Source organism: Mixophyes fleayi, chromosome 1 (genome assembly GCF_038048845.1).
Source record: "Mixophyes fleayi isolate aMixFle1 chromosome 1, aMixFle1.hap1, whole genome shotgun sequence".
Lineage (NCBI taxonomy): Eukaryota > Metazoa > Chordata > Amphibia > Anura > Limnodynastidae > Mixophyes > Mixophyes fleayi.
In genome coordinates, this window is record NC_134402.1 from 278,768,844 (window position 1) to 278,785,002 (window position 16,159).

At 39.2% G+C, this 16,159-nt stretch overlaps 1 protein-coding gene across 1 annotated transcript in view; it reads left to right on the forward strand.

Annotated features, from left to right (window-relative positions):
• The first annotated feature begins 19 nt into the window (after positions 1–19).
• Positions 20–16,159, forward strand: part of NCBP1 (nuclear cap binding protein subunit 1) — a 37,683-nt gene continuing 21,543 nt past the window's right edge. Inside the window, exons 1-9 of the mRNA XM_075210924.1 lie at positions 20–184; positions 3,086–3,174; positions 3,461–3,561; positions 5,471–5,627; positions 10,088–10,195; positions 11,369–11,490; positions 14,793–14,862; positions 14,957–15,172; positions 15,346–15,443. Of these exons, the coding sequence (XP_075067025.1) occupies positions 151–184; positions 3,086–3,174; positions 3,461–3,561; positions 5,471–5,627; positions 10,088–10,195; positions 11,369–11,490; positions 14,793–14,862; positions 14,957–15,172; positions 15,346–15,443 (995 nt within the window). The 5' untranslated portion in view covers positions 20–150. The remainder of the gene's footprint in view (positions 185–3,085; positions 3,175–3,460; positions 3,562–5,470; positions 5,628–10,087; positions 10,196–11,368; positions 11,491–14,792; positions 14,863–14,956; positions 15,173–15,345; positions 15,444–16,159) is intronic.

The window sequence follows — 16,159 nt, forward strand, 5'->3', positions numbered from 1 at the left end:
CGGCTTCTTAGATCCGTTCTTCTCTCTGGTTCCTGTAGAGTAAGTTCCAGAAGCCTCTGGGTAAATTGCCGGACGAAAAGCTCAGGCCCTTTACGTGCCTCACCGCCCAGTAAGCCGTTACCTGCGAAAGACCCCCGCCCGGCAGTCGCCATGTCCCGGAGGAGGCACAGCTACAAGGATGATGGTGAGAGACCGCCCGAACCCCCAAACCAAGCTTAGGCGACCACGTGTGGAACTATAAGTCTCAGCATGCCCTGTTGTTAATACAGCTCTGTTCTACGATGTCAGCGCTTAACTCCCATTACTGTACTGGAGCCGCATTGCATCTTAACCTGTATTGGACAGGACCCGGATAATGTCTTTTAATCAGCTTCTCAAACCAATTCTACACTTTATAATGATTTTCTTTCTATGTGTTTGACTAAGTATATAGCTAATCAATAGAAAGAGAGGATCTTGGTGGCATGTTTGGCTTCCCCATCCGTAGAGCCAGAGCCTGCAGCATATGCTTAGACACTCTGCTTGCAGGTGTGTTGTTGTGTTTTGAAACAAACTACTACAATTGCCACATGCAGCTTATTGCAAGTTGTAGTAGTGACTTCAAAAACACACACACACATATTTCTCAGAAATATATGTGCAGTCCTTTTATACCCTAGAAAGATGTTTAAGTCAGTGTTGCTCTTTTCATTAGGCTTAACCCTTTCTTTCTTTTTTCTTAAATTATTTGCTGTGGGTTGTGAAACTTGTATTAATACTACATAGACAAAAATAAACAGCACTGTAACAATAACCACTTAAGTGAGTACCACAGCTATCTTCAAAAATTGTGTACCACAAAAATATTGTCTGTAAATTACTGCTTCAGTTTAAAGTAAGGCCATACAGTCACATATTTCCATATAAAGCCTTCTGATGACACTCTGTGACAAGAACATGGGGAGGGGCCACATCACCCATGCTCTATTCCTATAAAAGATTGGACAATTGTGTATAATAAAGATCTCAACCAATTTGTGAAAAATTAAGAACATGCTTGTGCAAGATGGTAGCAGTTATCTCCAGTAAATGACAGATCATCTAATGAATTACACTTACAAAAATCCATAAATAAATGCACCATAAATATCATCAGCTTGTTATTAATCGAAGATAGTATTTTCACATATCTCTGTAAAATAGATTCCCTTCACCAATTAATTTTGCACATAGACATAAATAGTGAGCCTTCAACATTTTTTGATCAAGAGGAGATAGTATGGATATCCTGGAACAACTTTTCAGATATTTTTCTTATTGAAGTATAAGTGCAGACATCAGTTTGGTAAAAAAAACGAAGTCTTTCATCAGATGCGAGACATTCAATAAGCTAAGCGCTCAATATGTACTAACTTGAAAGAGTGATAGTTGAAACTTGATGTTGGTGTTCAGTAGGGGACTTGTGGGAATCTCGCCTTGCCAGACAGCACTCCACATACTCGGGATGTATTTATGTATGTATAATATATGTATTTCAGTGCTTGGCGACTGTCCAATGAGAGACTTACAATTCGCTAGGGTTTTGTTGACCATATTGATGTCTGTTCTTACACTTTTTAATTCTATATTTAAGATAAATAACTGAAGTGAACAATATTTTTTTTTGTTATACATGCAATACACTTTTCACTTTGCATTATCTCTATATATTATACATTATATATGCACCTCAAGCTTTGTCCAGTAAGGTTTTGTCTAGTGGAAAACAAATCGCTTTATATGAAAAAAAAAAAATTGCACATTGGGATGCGAAAAAATAATTACTGACTTGGTGGCAGATTCAATTGACCGTGATGTTCCTCTGCACACTGTGGCCATGTATTTTTGCTGTTACTACTGTAAAAAGTACCTCTCATTTGTATTGCACCTGTATTGTATTGCACCTCTATGCGTCTCGAGCAAAATTGAGCGTTACTTCTGTCAAAAAAATTAAATAATCCACGTTAGGTGTCAGTCACGCGGCAGTTCAGGAGGCACCTCGCGTGGAATTTTTAACAGTTGAATTTCACCCCATAGAGTAGAAGATGTCAAAATATATCAACCTTTCTCACCTAATGCAAATGTAGTGTAACTATTGGTATAGAGGTCAGTGATTTTTTTTTTTACCTTTTTTTTTACTGCTAGTACGCATGCTGTGAACCTGGGCTCAAACGTATTGTTTATATATCTATATCATGCCTCTATCTGCCAACTGAACTGTTCTCATCGGGCTGTGTTAGTTTATTGTACTTTTTGTTCACATGCATGTGCTAAAATATGTGATATTTCCTGTGTATTTTAGGTAATTTATTGTTAGAAGAATGAATTCTTAAATGTTGCCAGGTGGAAGAGTTAATCAAAGATAAGACGGGACAAGGGGTCTTGGCTAAACAAGTAGAGTAAACAAAATCTATATTATACACTTTTGTCCTCTAATCAAAAGGGACATGGCAAAATAATACTCTGGCCCAGGCTCTTAGGCATCCTCTCCCCCAGGGAACCAAAGGTCATCTGGAGGGGGGGCACTTTGGTGGTAATATGACCAGCTAACCCCAATCTCCAGCGAGTTACTGCTGCCCTAATAAACTCCCCATTATCTTAATGACTGTGGGAATAATCTGCGTTATAAAAACTGTTTTGGGGGTCTGTGACTATCTTGTGTGGTGACTAGGAATTGGGCTTCCATCACATGCCTACACTGTGCTTCTAAGGAATTACTCTGCCTGTTTTGCCATCTGTTGAACGCACCACTGTTTGGTTGCAACAATTTGCCTAGGTGATTTTTGAATGAACTAATCCAGACGCACTGTCCTCACACAATGCCCATGGATGTATTAGCTATGGATAAAAACTAATGTTTATTTCTACAGTGACTTGTTTAGAAGTACATGGCACATATTAAAAGCTGGCAATGAGCAATTTAAAGCATGTTATAGACCGACCTGTGACTCTGTTATTTTGTCTGCACTTGTGGTTGTAGAACAGTTGATAAGGTTTGTCCTGCATCCAGAGTTTAAGTGTGCAATTTCATTAATAAGTTGTTTTTCTTTTCTTTTCTTCTGTTCAGGAGGCCAACCTCACAAGAAGCAAAAGACTTCAGATTACGTTGACATAGAACACCGGTTAGATTATTTGATATGTCTAGTTGGAGAAAAGGTGAAATATTATAATTGTTTTCTTTTGGTCTGTGCATGAGATTTGTTTAAGTAAATTTAAATATTGTTTCACAAGAGTTAAAGGGCTATGTGAAAATATCCACCCAAAGCCAATAGTTGGTCTGTTTTCTGTGATATATTGGCTATTAAATCCCACTCGTACTTTCTAGCTGCCACAGTTATTGACAGTTATATCTCATTTGTCAATTGACAGTGGCCTGCTTTGTAATTATTGCAGAAAACTGATGATTATGTCAATATGAAATGTAAAATTCTGTTTTTATCAGAATACTGTATCAATGGAGAGCAACTTAGAAGGGCTGGCTGGTGTTTTGGAAGCTGATTTACCAAACTACCAAAGCAAGATCTTGAAAATTCTCTGTGCGGTGTAAGTGTATGCTTGTATATCTTATACATATGTGTTTAAAAGTTATACTGTATATACTGTAAATACATTCAGTGCTTTCCAAAGTAAGGAAGTGCAATATTGATTTTTATTAGTTATATAGTAATTATCCATTTAAGTGGCTCCCCTCTCTTTACATTGTAGGTGTCTGAAGCTGTCTTCTGTTTGTATCTTATTTTATTTTGTGCTTGCACTGTTTCTGCATATAAATAGCCTTGACACTGTAAAACCAGTATTCTTTATACAGCATAAAACATTGTAAACGCATATGAGATTGTGTTATTGTTAGCAGACACTGCAAATAGACATTTTAAGACGCTACATTTAATTTTTAGATATGACTTCTTCATAATTTGTTATTTATAGTATTCCCAATATCTTTTATATAAAGGAGATATTGAAATCTATCAAGGAAATTGCATATTTTTCTGTAAATTTTAGGGCTGTGTTAGTATCTGTATTTTTTCCTAACTGAATATATGAGAAAAGGCTATCATGATGATTGCAGTACCCTTTTTATTCTTCTGGATGATCTGTTCATCAAGGTGTGATCTCTGACCTTGCTGTAGGCCCCATGTGCAGATGGCTGTCCAGGCTTTAGAATCTCATGGTTGGATCATCAGATAACAAAAATCCAACTTAACTTCCTAGCTGATTGTTTTTCTAGGGCTGCTGTTTGACACCCGACAGCAGAGTTGTTCTTGCCAGAGGACAAGATTCTTTCATTACAATGACTAGTAAATTGGCTTGCAGATGGACGACTGTTCATTTTTGCATGAATATCTTCGATGATATGGTGGTTTAGACTGTGACGCAGTGGAATTTGCATGATTTCATTGAAGAGATTTCCAGATTGACTTGAAATCAAACCATCCTTTGACCGGCCAGTTCATTGAGCTATCTCAAATAGTGCGTCAGTCATTCCTGTGGTGAATGAAGATCGACAATCTCAACAAAACCGCCCCTTTACCCTTTGGGATTGGACAGTTGTGACAACCGACGCAAGCTTTTGGGCCTGTGGAGCTGTGTGTCTTCAGTGCCGCTTTCAGGGTCCTTGGACTCCAGAGCAAGAAAATCTCCTGATAAATGTTCTGGGATTGTGAGCGGTGTTCTATTCTCTAGCCTTTCTTCACAACAAATGGTTTCCTCTGAGTAAAGCAGGTCTGACCAACCTGTAGCTCTCCAGGTGTTGTGATACTACAAGCACCAACATGCTTTTCCAGTAGATAGCCAGCCGAAGACTGGCAGAGTATACTGGGGAATGTAGTTTCACAACACTTGGAGAGAAATAAGTTGGTCAGGCCTGCTTTAGTGAGCGTTTGTTTTGAGGAAAGGCTATAAAAATTACACCAGCAACTCCCTTGCTATGAGGGAAACCAGCAAAATAATGTGCTGGGCGGAACAAAATGTTTCAGCAATATCATTCTTCATACCAGGTTTGGAAAATTGGCAGTATCTTACATGACTATCTATCCTAGCTGTAGAGATCGCCAAAAGAAAGGCTTATCCTCCAAGTAAGGAGGATGCACATGCATTACGCCATGTAAGAAAGTCGGCACACTTCAAAAGTGCAGCTTTCTCTGAAAGAAAAAGGTCCGAAACATGAACCTTCAGGGAGCGGAATCCAAAACAGCAATCCAGCCTCTCCTGCATAATGGAAACAATTCTCTTCACACCAGGAAATGTGTTCCACACCCTGTGGAAATTCTTGGCCAAAACTTGTTCCCCTTAATGTTGATCTGTTAAAAAGTGTGCTGGTTAGGGATCATTGATGTCTGACTGCTCTGTTTTTCATGTGGTTTAAAAGCTGTTTGCTTACTGTGAGACTGCCATGGGCAAATGCACACATGTAAACATTGTATTCTTTTTCTTTTTTTCATCATAAATGTAGCGCTCGGTGTTTGCCAGAGAAAATGACTGTTTACACTACGTTAGTGGGACTGCTGAATGCAAGGAACTACAATTTTGGTGGAGAATTTGTTGAAGCTATGATTCGACAGCTCAAAGAAGCCATAAAATCGAATTCTTACACTGAGGCCACATATATTGTAAGTTGCTACCTATTATGTCGGGGGGAAGGGGGGGTTTGGTGTTTTTTAAGGAAGATATATTTGTAAAACATAAATTATAAATGACCACTATTAAGAGGTGTTTTCCTAAATTGTTTCCATGTGTGGATCTCAGAGTATCTTGATCTGCATTGCTTCTGTATCTCCAGTTTTCTAAAACGCCTATTATGCTTTAGAACCCTTGGTTGGTGAAGCATGTTTTAGGCTGTGGTTTGCTGGTTGCAATCTTGCTTTAAGTATTTAGGAGTTTATAAAGTGTATTTGCTCATTTTTCAAACACTTTAATAGTGAGCAGTGTGTTACTTGTAGTGCCTAGTTATGTACTTCTTAGCATGTATAGCTGCTGTGACATAATGGACAACTACAGCTATTCATTCTTCGAAACTAAAATGTTCTCCACTGACTCTCTGTTCAACTGAGTTTGTTAGGGCTGCCAGAGACAGGGAAAGGAAACCCCCTCACCAGGTATATAATGTGACTCCTCTTTACCTTGTGTCTTTACTGTCTCTTCAGCAGATGCTGGAGTAGGGAGATTTTCTTGTTTTTCTTAAGGGATTTGCCTTGTGTTCTTGGGCGGGATCCCAGAGGGTCTGTGTTGCACCACTCAGATTATGCTAGCTTAGATGCGGGTGGCTCCCTGGGCCGCTATTAGCTTTTTTAAAAGTAGCAAATTCGCAAGCGTGCTGCTTCTCCAATGCGACCCAGCGCATCATTGAAGAGTGCTGCCCAGCCATGCATACTTCTGGGTCACCTGGCATGCATACAACAGTATGGAGCTGCCCAGCATGTCATGTCATTCAGTTTACTATTGCAAATCCATATCTCTGCAAAAGAATTGTCTTGCATACCTAAGGGTCAGAAAGCCTGACCCAAAAAGCACCAGCTCAAGGCAAGCCCCTAGCAAGGGTGTATTCTCTCATTTTATTTAGATTAGTTGATTAGTTAGTAATGTTTAATATTTTTCAGTATCCTTCAAAGCCAGTAGGAGGAAGAAAGCTAGCAAAAAACACTAGAAAACAAACAAACTAGAGTTTGTGGTATTTGTATGATATGGAGCTAGGAGTTCATTATGACTCAAATCTGGGCATGGATTGTATACCACATACCTGAGAATTTGTAGGTCAGACTCCTGAACAATTTAAAGAACTTATAAATTGGATGATGAAAGCAATTGCAAGCTGATCGAGCTCTATAATTGCCAGGGAATAAAGGTGGCTAGGATGCAAGTATGTTTGGAGCCTGATGATATACCAAGATCCTCTAATTAGAAGATGGAAGAATTATTGAGTGAATATATGAATCTTCTGGAAGTGATGAAGGGGAGATAATTGAAAATTCCAAGCCTTTTAATATAGAGATCAAATGAATCCTGCTGCAACACATTTACAATGCTATGAGCACACAAGATGTACCACTCGCATAATCCCTGTAGGATGGTTTCTTTGAGGGTAATCGGTGGAAACACAGGGTCATCCTAGTGCAAAAAAGTCATTAAAGATCTGATCTGCAAAGAATGGGAAACGGTGGACCATTGTCGGTCTAATAAAACAGTCTGCTTTTACAGTAGCTTCAGAAAACTGCTGCCCAAATGTATGTCAAAAGGCCATAACCCTTAAATGTACAAGGCTAAACAGAATAAAAGATCAGGCGTGCATTTGTGTTTATGTATATACTTATGATTTACATTAAAATTGATTGAGATAATTGTATCAGTTATGTGTCACTTAAAACTTTTTGGATGTAGATAACGATATAGATTATAAATATTTAAAATACCATACAAGTTCTTTTAACATTGTAATTATGTCCTTTTGAATTTCTTCCTCTTCTACCTTTCCTCCTATTGGGTATGCACGTACTGGCATTATGTGGAACATGAGCATATTGGAGAAATAAAATCCTATTGCTTCTTTGCTGTGTCTTTGCAATAACTCGACTTCTAATTCAGGATAAGTGTTTGATCCAAAGGCTTGCACAATGAATGTAATGCATCTTTTACAAGATCATAAATAAATCAAATGACAAGTTGACAGTATCCAGAGAAATGTTACTCAAGAACGGTCCCACAGTACATGCCCGAAGGTAATCATCTATAAAGGATTTCTTCCAGCTTCTGCAGATGGGAATTATACCATTTGCAAAATGACACATGCAATATTTTCAACTGGAATGACTGACCGGGTTGAAAACTGTCAAGAAAATTTGGATCAATAGAGCAAAATTACCAAGGGGTAAGAAAACCACTAATCTAGTTCTGTATCCATCTCCGATTTATCAACGTTGGATTATGTCACCAGAGTGGGAAATATTGACTACGGATCTAGCACATATTCGCATGCAAATGGACCATGGTTTGTTGCAACAAAAACTGAAGTTGAGAGCTGTCTGCAAGGCAATGTTACTTTCAATATCTTCTGTGATGCAAACATCTTAAAATATTTTCAGACAGCCGGACAGGGGTGACGATCATAAACGGACAAGAATGCACCAGTAGCAGAGCCGTGATGGTATGGGCAGAGAAAAAGTTCACGTCCAATACAGCACTGCTTTCCTCCTCTGCATTCGATGTAGCCGTTTGACTACCCACAGATAGGAGAATTCATCCATGATTTATTACAGAATCTGGAAAAAGCTTCTCTTCTGGAGTAAGCCAAATATATAGGCCCCCAAGCATTACACCTATATAGGCCCTAAGATCTGCACCAGATACTTGACTTCCTTCATGAAGGACTAGAGGCCTTTTGCGCTAAACACATTGAAGGTACAGGTATCTGCTCAGATTGTTCATTGTGACACAAGACTTGAACAAAATCTTACTACAAGATAATTTGATGCAAGCAGTAAAAAGCATTAGTCCTTCAACTAAGCCCTTGTTGACCCCATGAGACTTTAATATTGTCCAAGAAGCCTTGTTATCAAGTCCTTTTGAACCTTTACAAAAACTTCTCACTTAAGTGGCTTTTACTTCAGGAGATTTTTTTTAGTGGCAATTACTTTAGAAGGGTCTGAGAACTGCATACATTAAGGTATAAGCAACAGTTTTTGTATATCTACCATGACAAAGTAGTATTTTGGATGAATCCTGAATTTTTACTTAAAGTAGTGTTCAAGAAGAACGCTTGAATACTCTTGACCTTGTGTGAGCAATCTCTATTTATATCTCAAGGACTAAGGAATTTCGGAAGACTGATCACCTATTCATCCTTCATTCATCTAATGGGAGCTCATAAAAGGGTATTTCCCATCTAAGGATATATTCCCAAGATGGATGCGGGAAGTTATATAGGCTTATAAGTGGAAATCAGTTTATGGCTCATTCATTTAAGAGCAGTAGCTGCATCCTGGCCTAGGAAAGCTTATGCCTCAACATGTGAACGCTGTAAAGCAGCATGATGGTTAACCCTGTATACTTTCTCGAAACATTATCTACTTTGTGTGATTTCATCCAAGAATGGTCAATTTGGAAGAAATATTCAAACTTTAGAGCAGTAGATATCTTTTATTTGCATCCTTACTGGTGTCTGTTTTATCTTTTGGGCCACCCACTATCATTACTTGGGTACATCCCATTCGTGAGGGCTGCTAGGGAGTTTGAGGAGAAAATAAGCAAAGTAGGTACCGTTAATTTCTTTTTCTCAATGGACTCCATGGCAGCCATAATATATTCCTACACATGTTGAATGTTCTATTTTTCAGAAGCAGCCTGGGAAGTTACACACACATGAGGGAAGGGGGAGCCACATTATATTCCTGCAAAGGGTGCTTTTTCCTGTCTCTGTTCAGCTGAGCAAGGAGTTAACCCGGCGGTTTCCAAACTGTGCGCCGCGGCTCCCAGGGGTGCCGCGGCGCTGTCACTGGGGTGCCGCGGGCCAACCATAAAAAAAACCACAAACTTACCAATCTGTAATTTTTTTTCTTTTGTTTATGGCTGGCGCCTGGCGCGGGGCAGAGGAGTGGGACGGGGGCAGAGGAGCAGTGGAGGGGGACACAGCGTGAGAGGGGCAGAGGAGGGGGACATTGTGAGAGGGGGCAGTGTGAGAGAGGGCAGAGTGTCTGGATGCAGAGGGGGCATTTTTGCATACAACTAAATAAGTATTTCTGTCCTGACCTAAATACTTATTACAATTTTTTGACCCAACTACTTCTAAAACAGGACTACGCAATAATTATTTTGGAGGGGTGCCTTGAAAAAATTTGGAGACTCTAAGGGTGCCGCGAACTGCAAAAGTTTGGGAACCACTGAGTTAACCCATTCATAAGAGCCACCATGGATTCCATAGAGGAAAGGAAAATAACAGTACCCAATTTGATTTAGATGTGCATATTTAACAAGATTGTGCTTAAGCTTCACATATAGTCTTGTTTTTCAGTGTGTGCTTTTTCATGACTCCTAAAATGTTTTTTTTTTTGACGGATTTTTTTTTCTTATTGACCTAAAGGTACGTTTTCTGTCAGATATTGTGAATTGCCATGTCATCGCAGCCCCATCCTTGGTAGCAATGTTTGAAAGTTTTGTTGCTGTCACGCAAGAAGAAAATACCCCCCAGGTAAGAGGCTTACATTAAAATATAAAACTTAAACAATATTCTGGGTTTTTTAGTGGTCCTCAACAACTAGAACAAAACTTGCACACAGACTTCAGGGGTACACCTGCTTAAAGTACCACTACGCCTAAAATGCAGGTTTTTTTTCCATCCTATAAACAAAAAGCTACTAACATTGATCAATATAAATGTGTACATGTTTTCAGGAGCTTTATCATAGCTAAAGATATTTGTGATAGTTATAACTTTGGATTTAAATGTTTTCCTATATACAGCTGCTGTTCACTTAAATCTGTAGATGAACACTGCAGTTGCCTCTTCACATATATACACTTGTATTTCAGGTCTGATGCCTTGGTTTCCTTGTTGACCACAGTAAATCATGTGACAAATTGTTAATGGGGATTTCCTTGAGTGGAGCCCTTGGTCTTTGTAGAGCAGATCTATTGCATGCATTAATTGCTAGCTCAGTAATTAAGTGGCCTACATATTAAACAGTTTTAAAGTCTACTCTGTGCAGCCACTTTTGAACTAAAATGTTGCACATCTGCTACATTAAGCAGTAGTTCGTGACTATTTCTATCTAGTAAAGTACTTAACTATTTTGTTCTAACACTTAACATTCACTCAATCTGCCAACTTGCCTATATGTACTTCTAAAGAAAGCTGGTCCTATATTGATTTTAAAGTCACATGATGGTTGTTTGGGGTTTTTTTTGTTTTGTATTTTGTACTTATTTTGAACTGCTCAAGTACAAAGTTGTGTGTTTCAGGTGTTAAGTGGAGTTTCATTCAGATGTGCTAAATACTGGTCTGCTGCTGAGCAAGGTGTATTGAATTGATTGGAACATGAAACACTTCTGATTTGCTGTTCTGGAGCGTTGTGTAAAGTTTTGTTTCTGGTACTTTACATATACAGGAACTTCTCACAACTTGGCTTTCATTATTGATCATGCACTGGTTGCTATTCTAGTATTGAATTTCATCAGTCAATCAAAGCTCAAGAAAAGTAAACTGAGGATGATCAGCAAGTGCTGGTTGTTTGAAGTTTCTGCACTTGGAGGTTGATGAGTAAATTCTGTGCTCCATATGTACCCATGACATTGGAGATTTTCAGAATCTTTGCACCTTTATATACTACAAAATTCATATATCCAATTTGTTTTACCTTTTTAGGTTCGATCTGATTGGTATGTGTTTGCTGTTCTCTCCTCCCTGCCATGGGTTGGAAAAGAGTTATATGAGAAGAAGGATGTTGAGATGGACAGTATTTTATCACAAATTGAAAGCTATCTCAAGTAAGTTAAGTTTAAGTGGGCATTTAGTTAAAATAGTGTCTCTTAACTTGTTCCTTCCCACTCCCTTCAGCCAAACTAACGGAATTGTGGGGGAGGGGACGGGGGTCTCTCCTTACAGTTTTCAAGCACGCTTACCTTTTCCCCAGAGTTCAGTGGACTCTTATTTCCAACTCAATTCCAAACCATGCTGTGTCAGTTTTAGCATAGACACTAATTTAGACAGAGACAGTGTCCAGTGTCATAAACTGACAGGGTATATCTTCATCCCTCTTCTGGTTGTCAAAGTAGCAAACAAGCATAATTGCAGCTTTGACAGCAACAACAATAGCTCTACTAGTTTGGGCGAGGGGCAGTGTGAAGATATGTGGTTCCCAAACCAATTAGACACGGTATTAGAGGAAAAATAGAAGGATGATTTATTCTGCAGAACAGGATTAAATACGGCACGGCTCCATTAACGATCCAACGAGTGAGGAAATCCGTTCAAATAAATCCAGTGAGATAGGTTCCACAGCATCTCTCTGGCAGAGCATCACCTCTTGGCCAAAGTCGGTCACATACGTGTCCAGCTCCCAGGGTAACCTCTTTTATCACCTTATGATCCCACTTTGGGATTACAAGGCAGTACACGTTTTTTTTTTGTGTGTGTGTGCGCGCAGGTAACCACTAATTGGCGGTGCTCCTGGCATCCTGACTGAACAGCAAGCTGGACAGTTACGGCTCAAGTTCATGGCATCAGGGATGTCTCTGGTTTTAGACTCTGATTGTCCCATGGGAATTTTTATACCGGTAACCTCCCATCGCCTTTCTCTCTAATACTTTCACCCATTGCTGTCTGAGCGCCTGAAAATAACGTTGGTATGGCCCAGGAGAAAATGGTAATCCGACATCTTGGTCCTAGTGGTTAATCAACCAAGAATATGTCCCATCTCATCCTGATGACCTTGAAGCCATTATTCTGAGGTGGAGAACTGTATGATTTAGCACTATAATCGGGGTGCATAAATCCTCATTTGGTTCAAAAGTGGTCTGGCTACGTAATCCAGTGTTTAAGGAACACTTGTAGACTACTGATTGGTTTTGATCTTGCAGGAAACATTGGACAACAGCCTTTCCTTTGCCTACCTTTTAATTCTGATTCCAGTTGGAAGCTTAGCAGGAAACTTCTTCAGATTTTTATTACCCTGCCCTATAGGGGATGGAAGCTTAACCACAACTCGCTGTAAAATCATTTCTTCAAAGCTTATAGGGGTACAAAATCCCTTTTTCCAGGGACTTCATTCTTATCACTGGATTCCTGATGAGTGAAGCTCTGGATGAGGGCCTCCCACCCATGGACAGGCATCAGACAGGCACTAGACTCTCACTGGAGCACCTCTGCTACCCTGAAGAGAAGCGTTCATAACACTACCTCCTCCACTCTGCTGCGAGGGTGGATCTCCATGGATCAAGAACCTGAATGTCAAGGCCTCCAGCTGACATTGACTGACAATTGACTTTGCTATCTGGATAGTTTTTACAGCTTATATCCAAGTGGGGATCCTCTGAAGTGTATCAATGTTGTTTCAGCACAACTTCAAGGTCTTAGGGTTTTTAGATAGTTTATCGGAACACCTGGTAATGACTTGGTTCCCTGACATTGTTGGCTCGTATGCCTCTTCCCTCGGCTGCCTATGTTTGTGTGAGTATTCAGGAGATTGAGGTGAGACAGTGATGCCATAGTGCTAGCTCCAAAACCACCATGAAGAAACTTCTTGTTGGATTTTGGCTGTATGAACCTATAAACCCTGGCCCCTTCCTTTTTGATCAGATCTGCTATCTCAAGGGCCTGTATTGAATTCCAAATTACTGCGTGTCACATGTGGCACTCACCTGAGCCTGCAAGGTTTAATCAAAAGAAAACCACCTTTTCTATCTAAAAAAAAAAAAAGTTATCAACCCCATCGCAACTTATCCCTTGCATCCACTATTAACCATCCAGTACTGCCACCACTAAGATTTTGTTTCTTGAGTTCTCCCTCACAACTTAAATTATTCATAGTTATTGTAAACCTAATATTTCCCTATTTTTTGTTGTGCCAGATATACTTTGACGTGATAAATGCTGCTTATTATCCCGTTAAGAATACAAAGACAGAACATTATTAAATGCAGTTTAATGATGAATAAAGCCACAATACTTATTATAAAATATACTAAAATGTACCAGTATTACAAATGGCAAAACGTATTTCTAAAGAGTGAAAACAAACTGAGAACACTCATATATTTGTGGAATCTGCCACAGGGGAATGGAGATAAAGTGACCGCTTCACAATAGTAGTCTGTAGAAAACTGTCAATTTCTAGCTTTACAGTAAATATTTTAAAACCATGACCCCACCCCCACATCAACCCCTCCTTGTGTGGCCACTGAGAGAAGGCTGTCTGTAAGCTTTTAAATGGTGGTGTTGCTGTTTTATGGCTTCGTAGTTGCACACATTTTGTTTTGTTCCCCCACCCCCACCCCCATTAGGACATCATAGAAATATAATGGTTAGTCCAATAAACCGAGCACTGTTTTTCGCACACATACATGCAACATTATTATAACATGAAAAAATTGAAGTTGCTATTTTCTCTATGCTACAAATATTCTTATCTGACGCATATGAAGTTTGTTGCCCTGATTTTGAATATATGCAGTAGTAGTCTCAAATATGAATCATGAAAGGTTGTACTTTGATGTATATATTTCCTGTGCGATTTAGTCTTGCTATTTGAAGTCCAGTATCTGGACTGCCATGACCTAGTACAGCAATGTTGATCTTCTCTGTAGTAGGGAGAACACCAATAACTCTTTATACTTCAAAGATCTTGAATATGTATATTTAAACAACTCTACAATTGGCTAGAGTATATTTTAGCTTCGTTAACCCTTGGTGTACCTGCACACAGTGTTGAAAAGTTACATAAAAAAAATCATAACTGTGTTTATATTTTAACTTCTGGTTAAGCAATAATTATGACTGTTGAGATCATAGAGAAAAGTCATGTTCTTAGACCTACCGTACAACCTGAGGTAACGAGGATTCTCTCACCCGGAGAACTTTTTTTTTTTTTTTCTATTCCACAGACCCAACGTCGTCTTCTGCTATTGCAGGCTGGAGACATTGAAGGCACAAAGTGTCTAATATGATAAAAATTTCTATTTTCAATATTTAATTACTGTTCTGGAAACAAAAAATAAGAGTAAATTAGATCTTACTCTGTGATCTAAAATTAGACACACTGCTCATTAACCAGCCTTTATCACTGTTTTAGGAAACGTCAAAAGATCCATTTATCTATGTTACAAGTATGGTCTGCTGATAAGCCTCACCCACAGGAAGAGGTAAGTAGCTTTTCACATAGGCTTTGGTTTATGAAAACCTGTGTTGATCAACATAAACCTTATATTTTCTATGATGTGTATTTTCTTGTTACAGTATCTTGATTGCCTGTGGGCACAGGTTCAAAAGCTTAAGAAGGATCGTTGGCAGGAGAGGCACATACTGCGCCCATATCTTGCCTTTGATAGCATATTGTGTGAAGCCCTGCAGCACAATCTACCACCCTTCACACCACCACCTCACACGGATGATTCAATGTACCCAATGCCAAGAGTCATATTCAGGATGTTTGACTACACAGATGCCCCAGAGGTAACTGACATTTGTACTGCAGAGTCTGTATTTTATGTGACCAATTATATAGATGTACTGAAACTAATCTCCCATTTTCATATTTAGAAATGGATCTCCTAACTCTGGTCTGCCCAAGCCATTATCAGGGCATTGAAAAGTCACACTTATTGTACTCTGCATTATCATTTTAGGGTCCAGTAATGCCTGGAACTCATTCTGTTGAACGATTTGTTATAGAAGAAAATCTACATTGCATCATCAAGTCACATTGGCGAGAGAGAAAAACATGGTAAACATATGATTTGTGTATTAAGTCTTACAAACTGCAGGTAGTAAGTGTTGAAGAGGCATTTGATTATATTAATACTTCTTGATTGAAAGTGTCTTCTTATTCATCCAATCTGGGGGACACTGCTACCATGGAGTTGTAGGTGGGACGTGTGGAGTTGGCACTTAGATTTAACACAAGTTAACTAGTTATCAAGCTGACAGACCCCTCCTCTGTAGCTCCTCCGTTTTAGATTAAGTGCCCAAGGAGTTGGGCTTACTTCCTACTAGTCTAGTTTTCATTTTATTTTACTTGTTTTATACCTTTTTACTAAAGATCAATTTTTTTCTTTTACAGAGTACAGGTAGCGTGCACTATGAAGAGTGCACGCTTCCTGACCATACAGCCGCACTACAGCTGTCTTACAGTGAGCTGGACAGCTCTTGCTGATAGTACCTGCTGCTTCTCAGCGCTGACAGCTGGATTAATTAAGCCGCTGTCACGTTGACTGATACCCGGTATACTGGCGCTGCCATAAAGGCAAGGAGCTGTGGCGGCGACCCTCTTTCTTTTTTCTTTTTTTTTTTTTTTTTTTTTTTGGGGATCATACCAAGCTCCTCTCAGGAATAGGAGGGGGAAAACTTGAAAATACTTTTTTATCCATCAAGAATGGTGGCAGTTCACTGCAGACTTGTTAATTGAGGAAGCTGCAGTTTAACATCGCTATATAGGAGCTG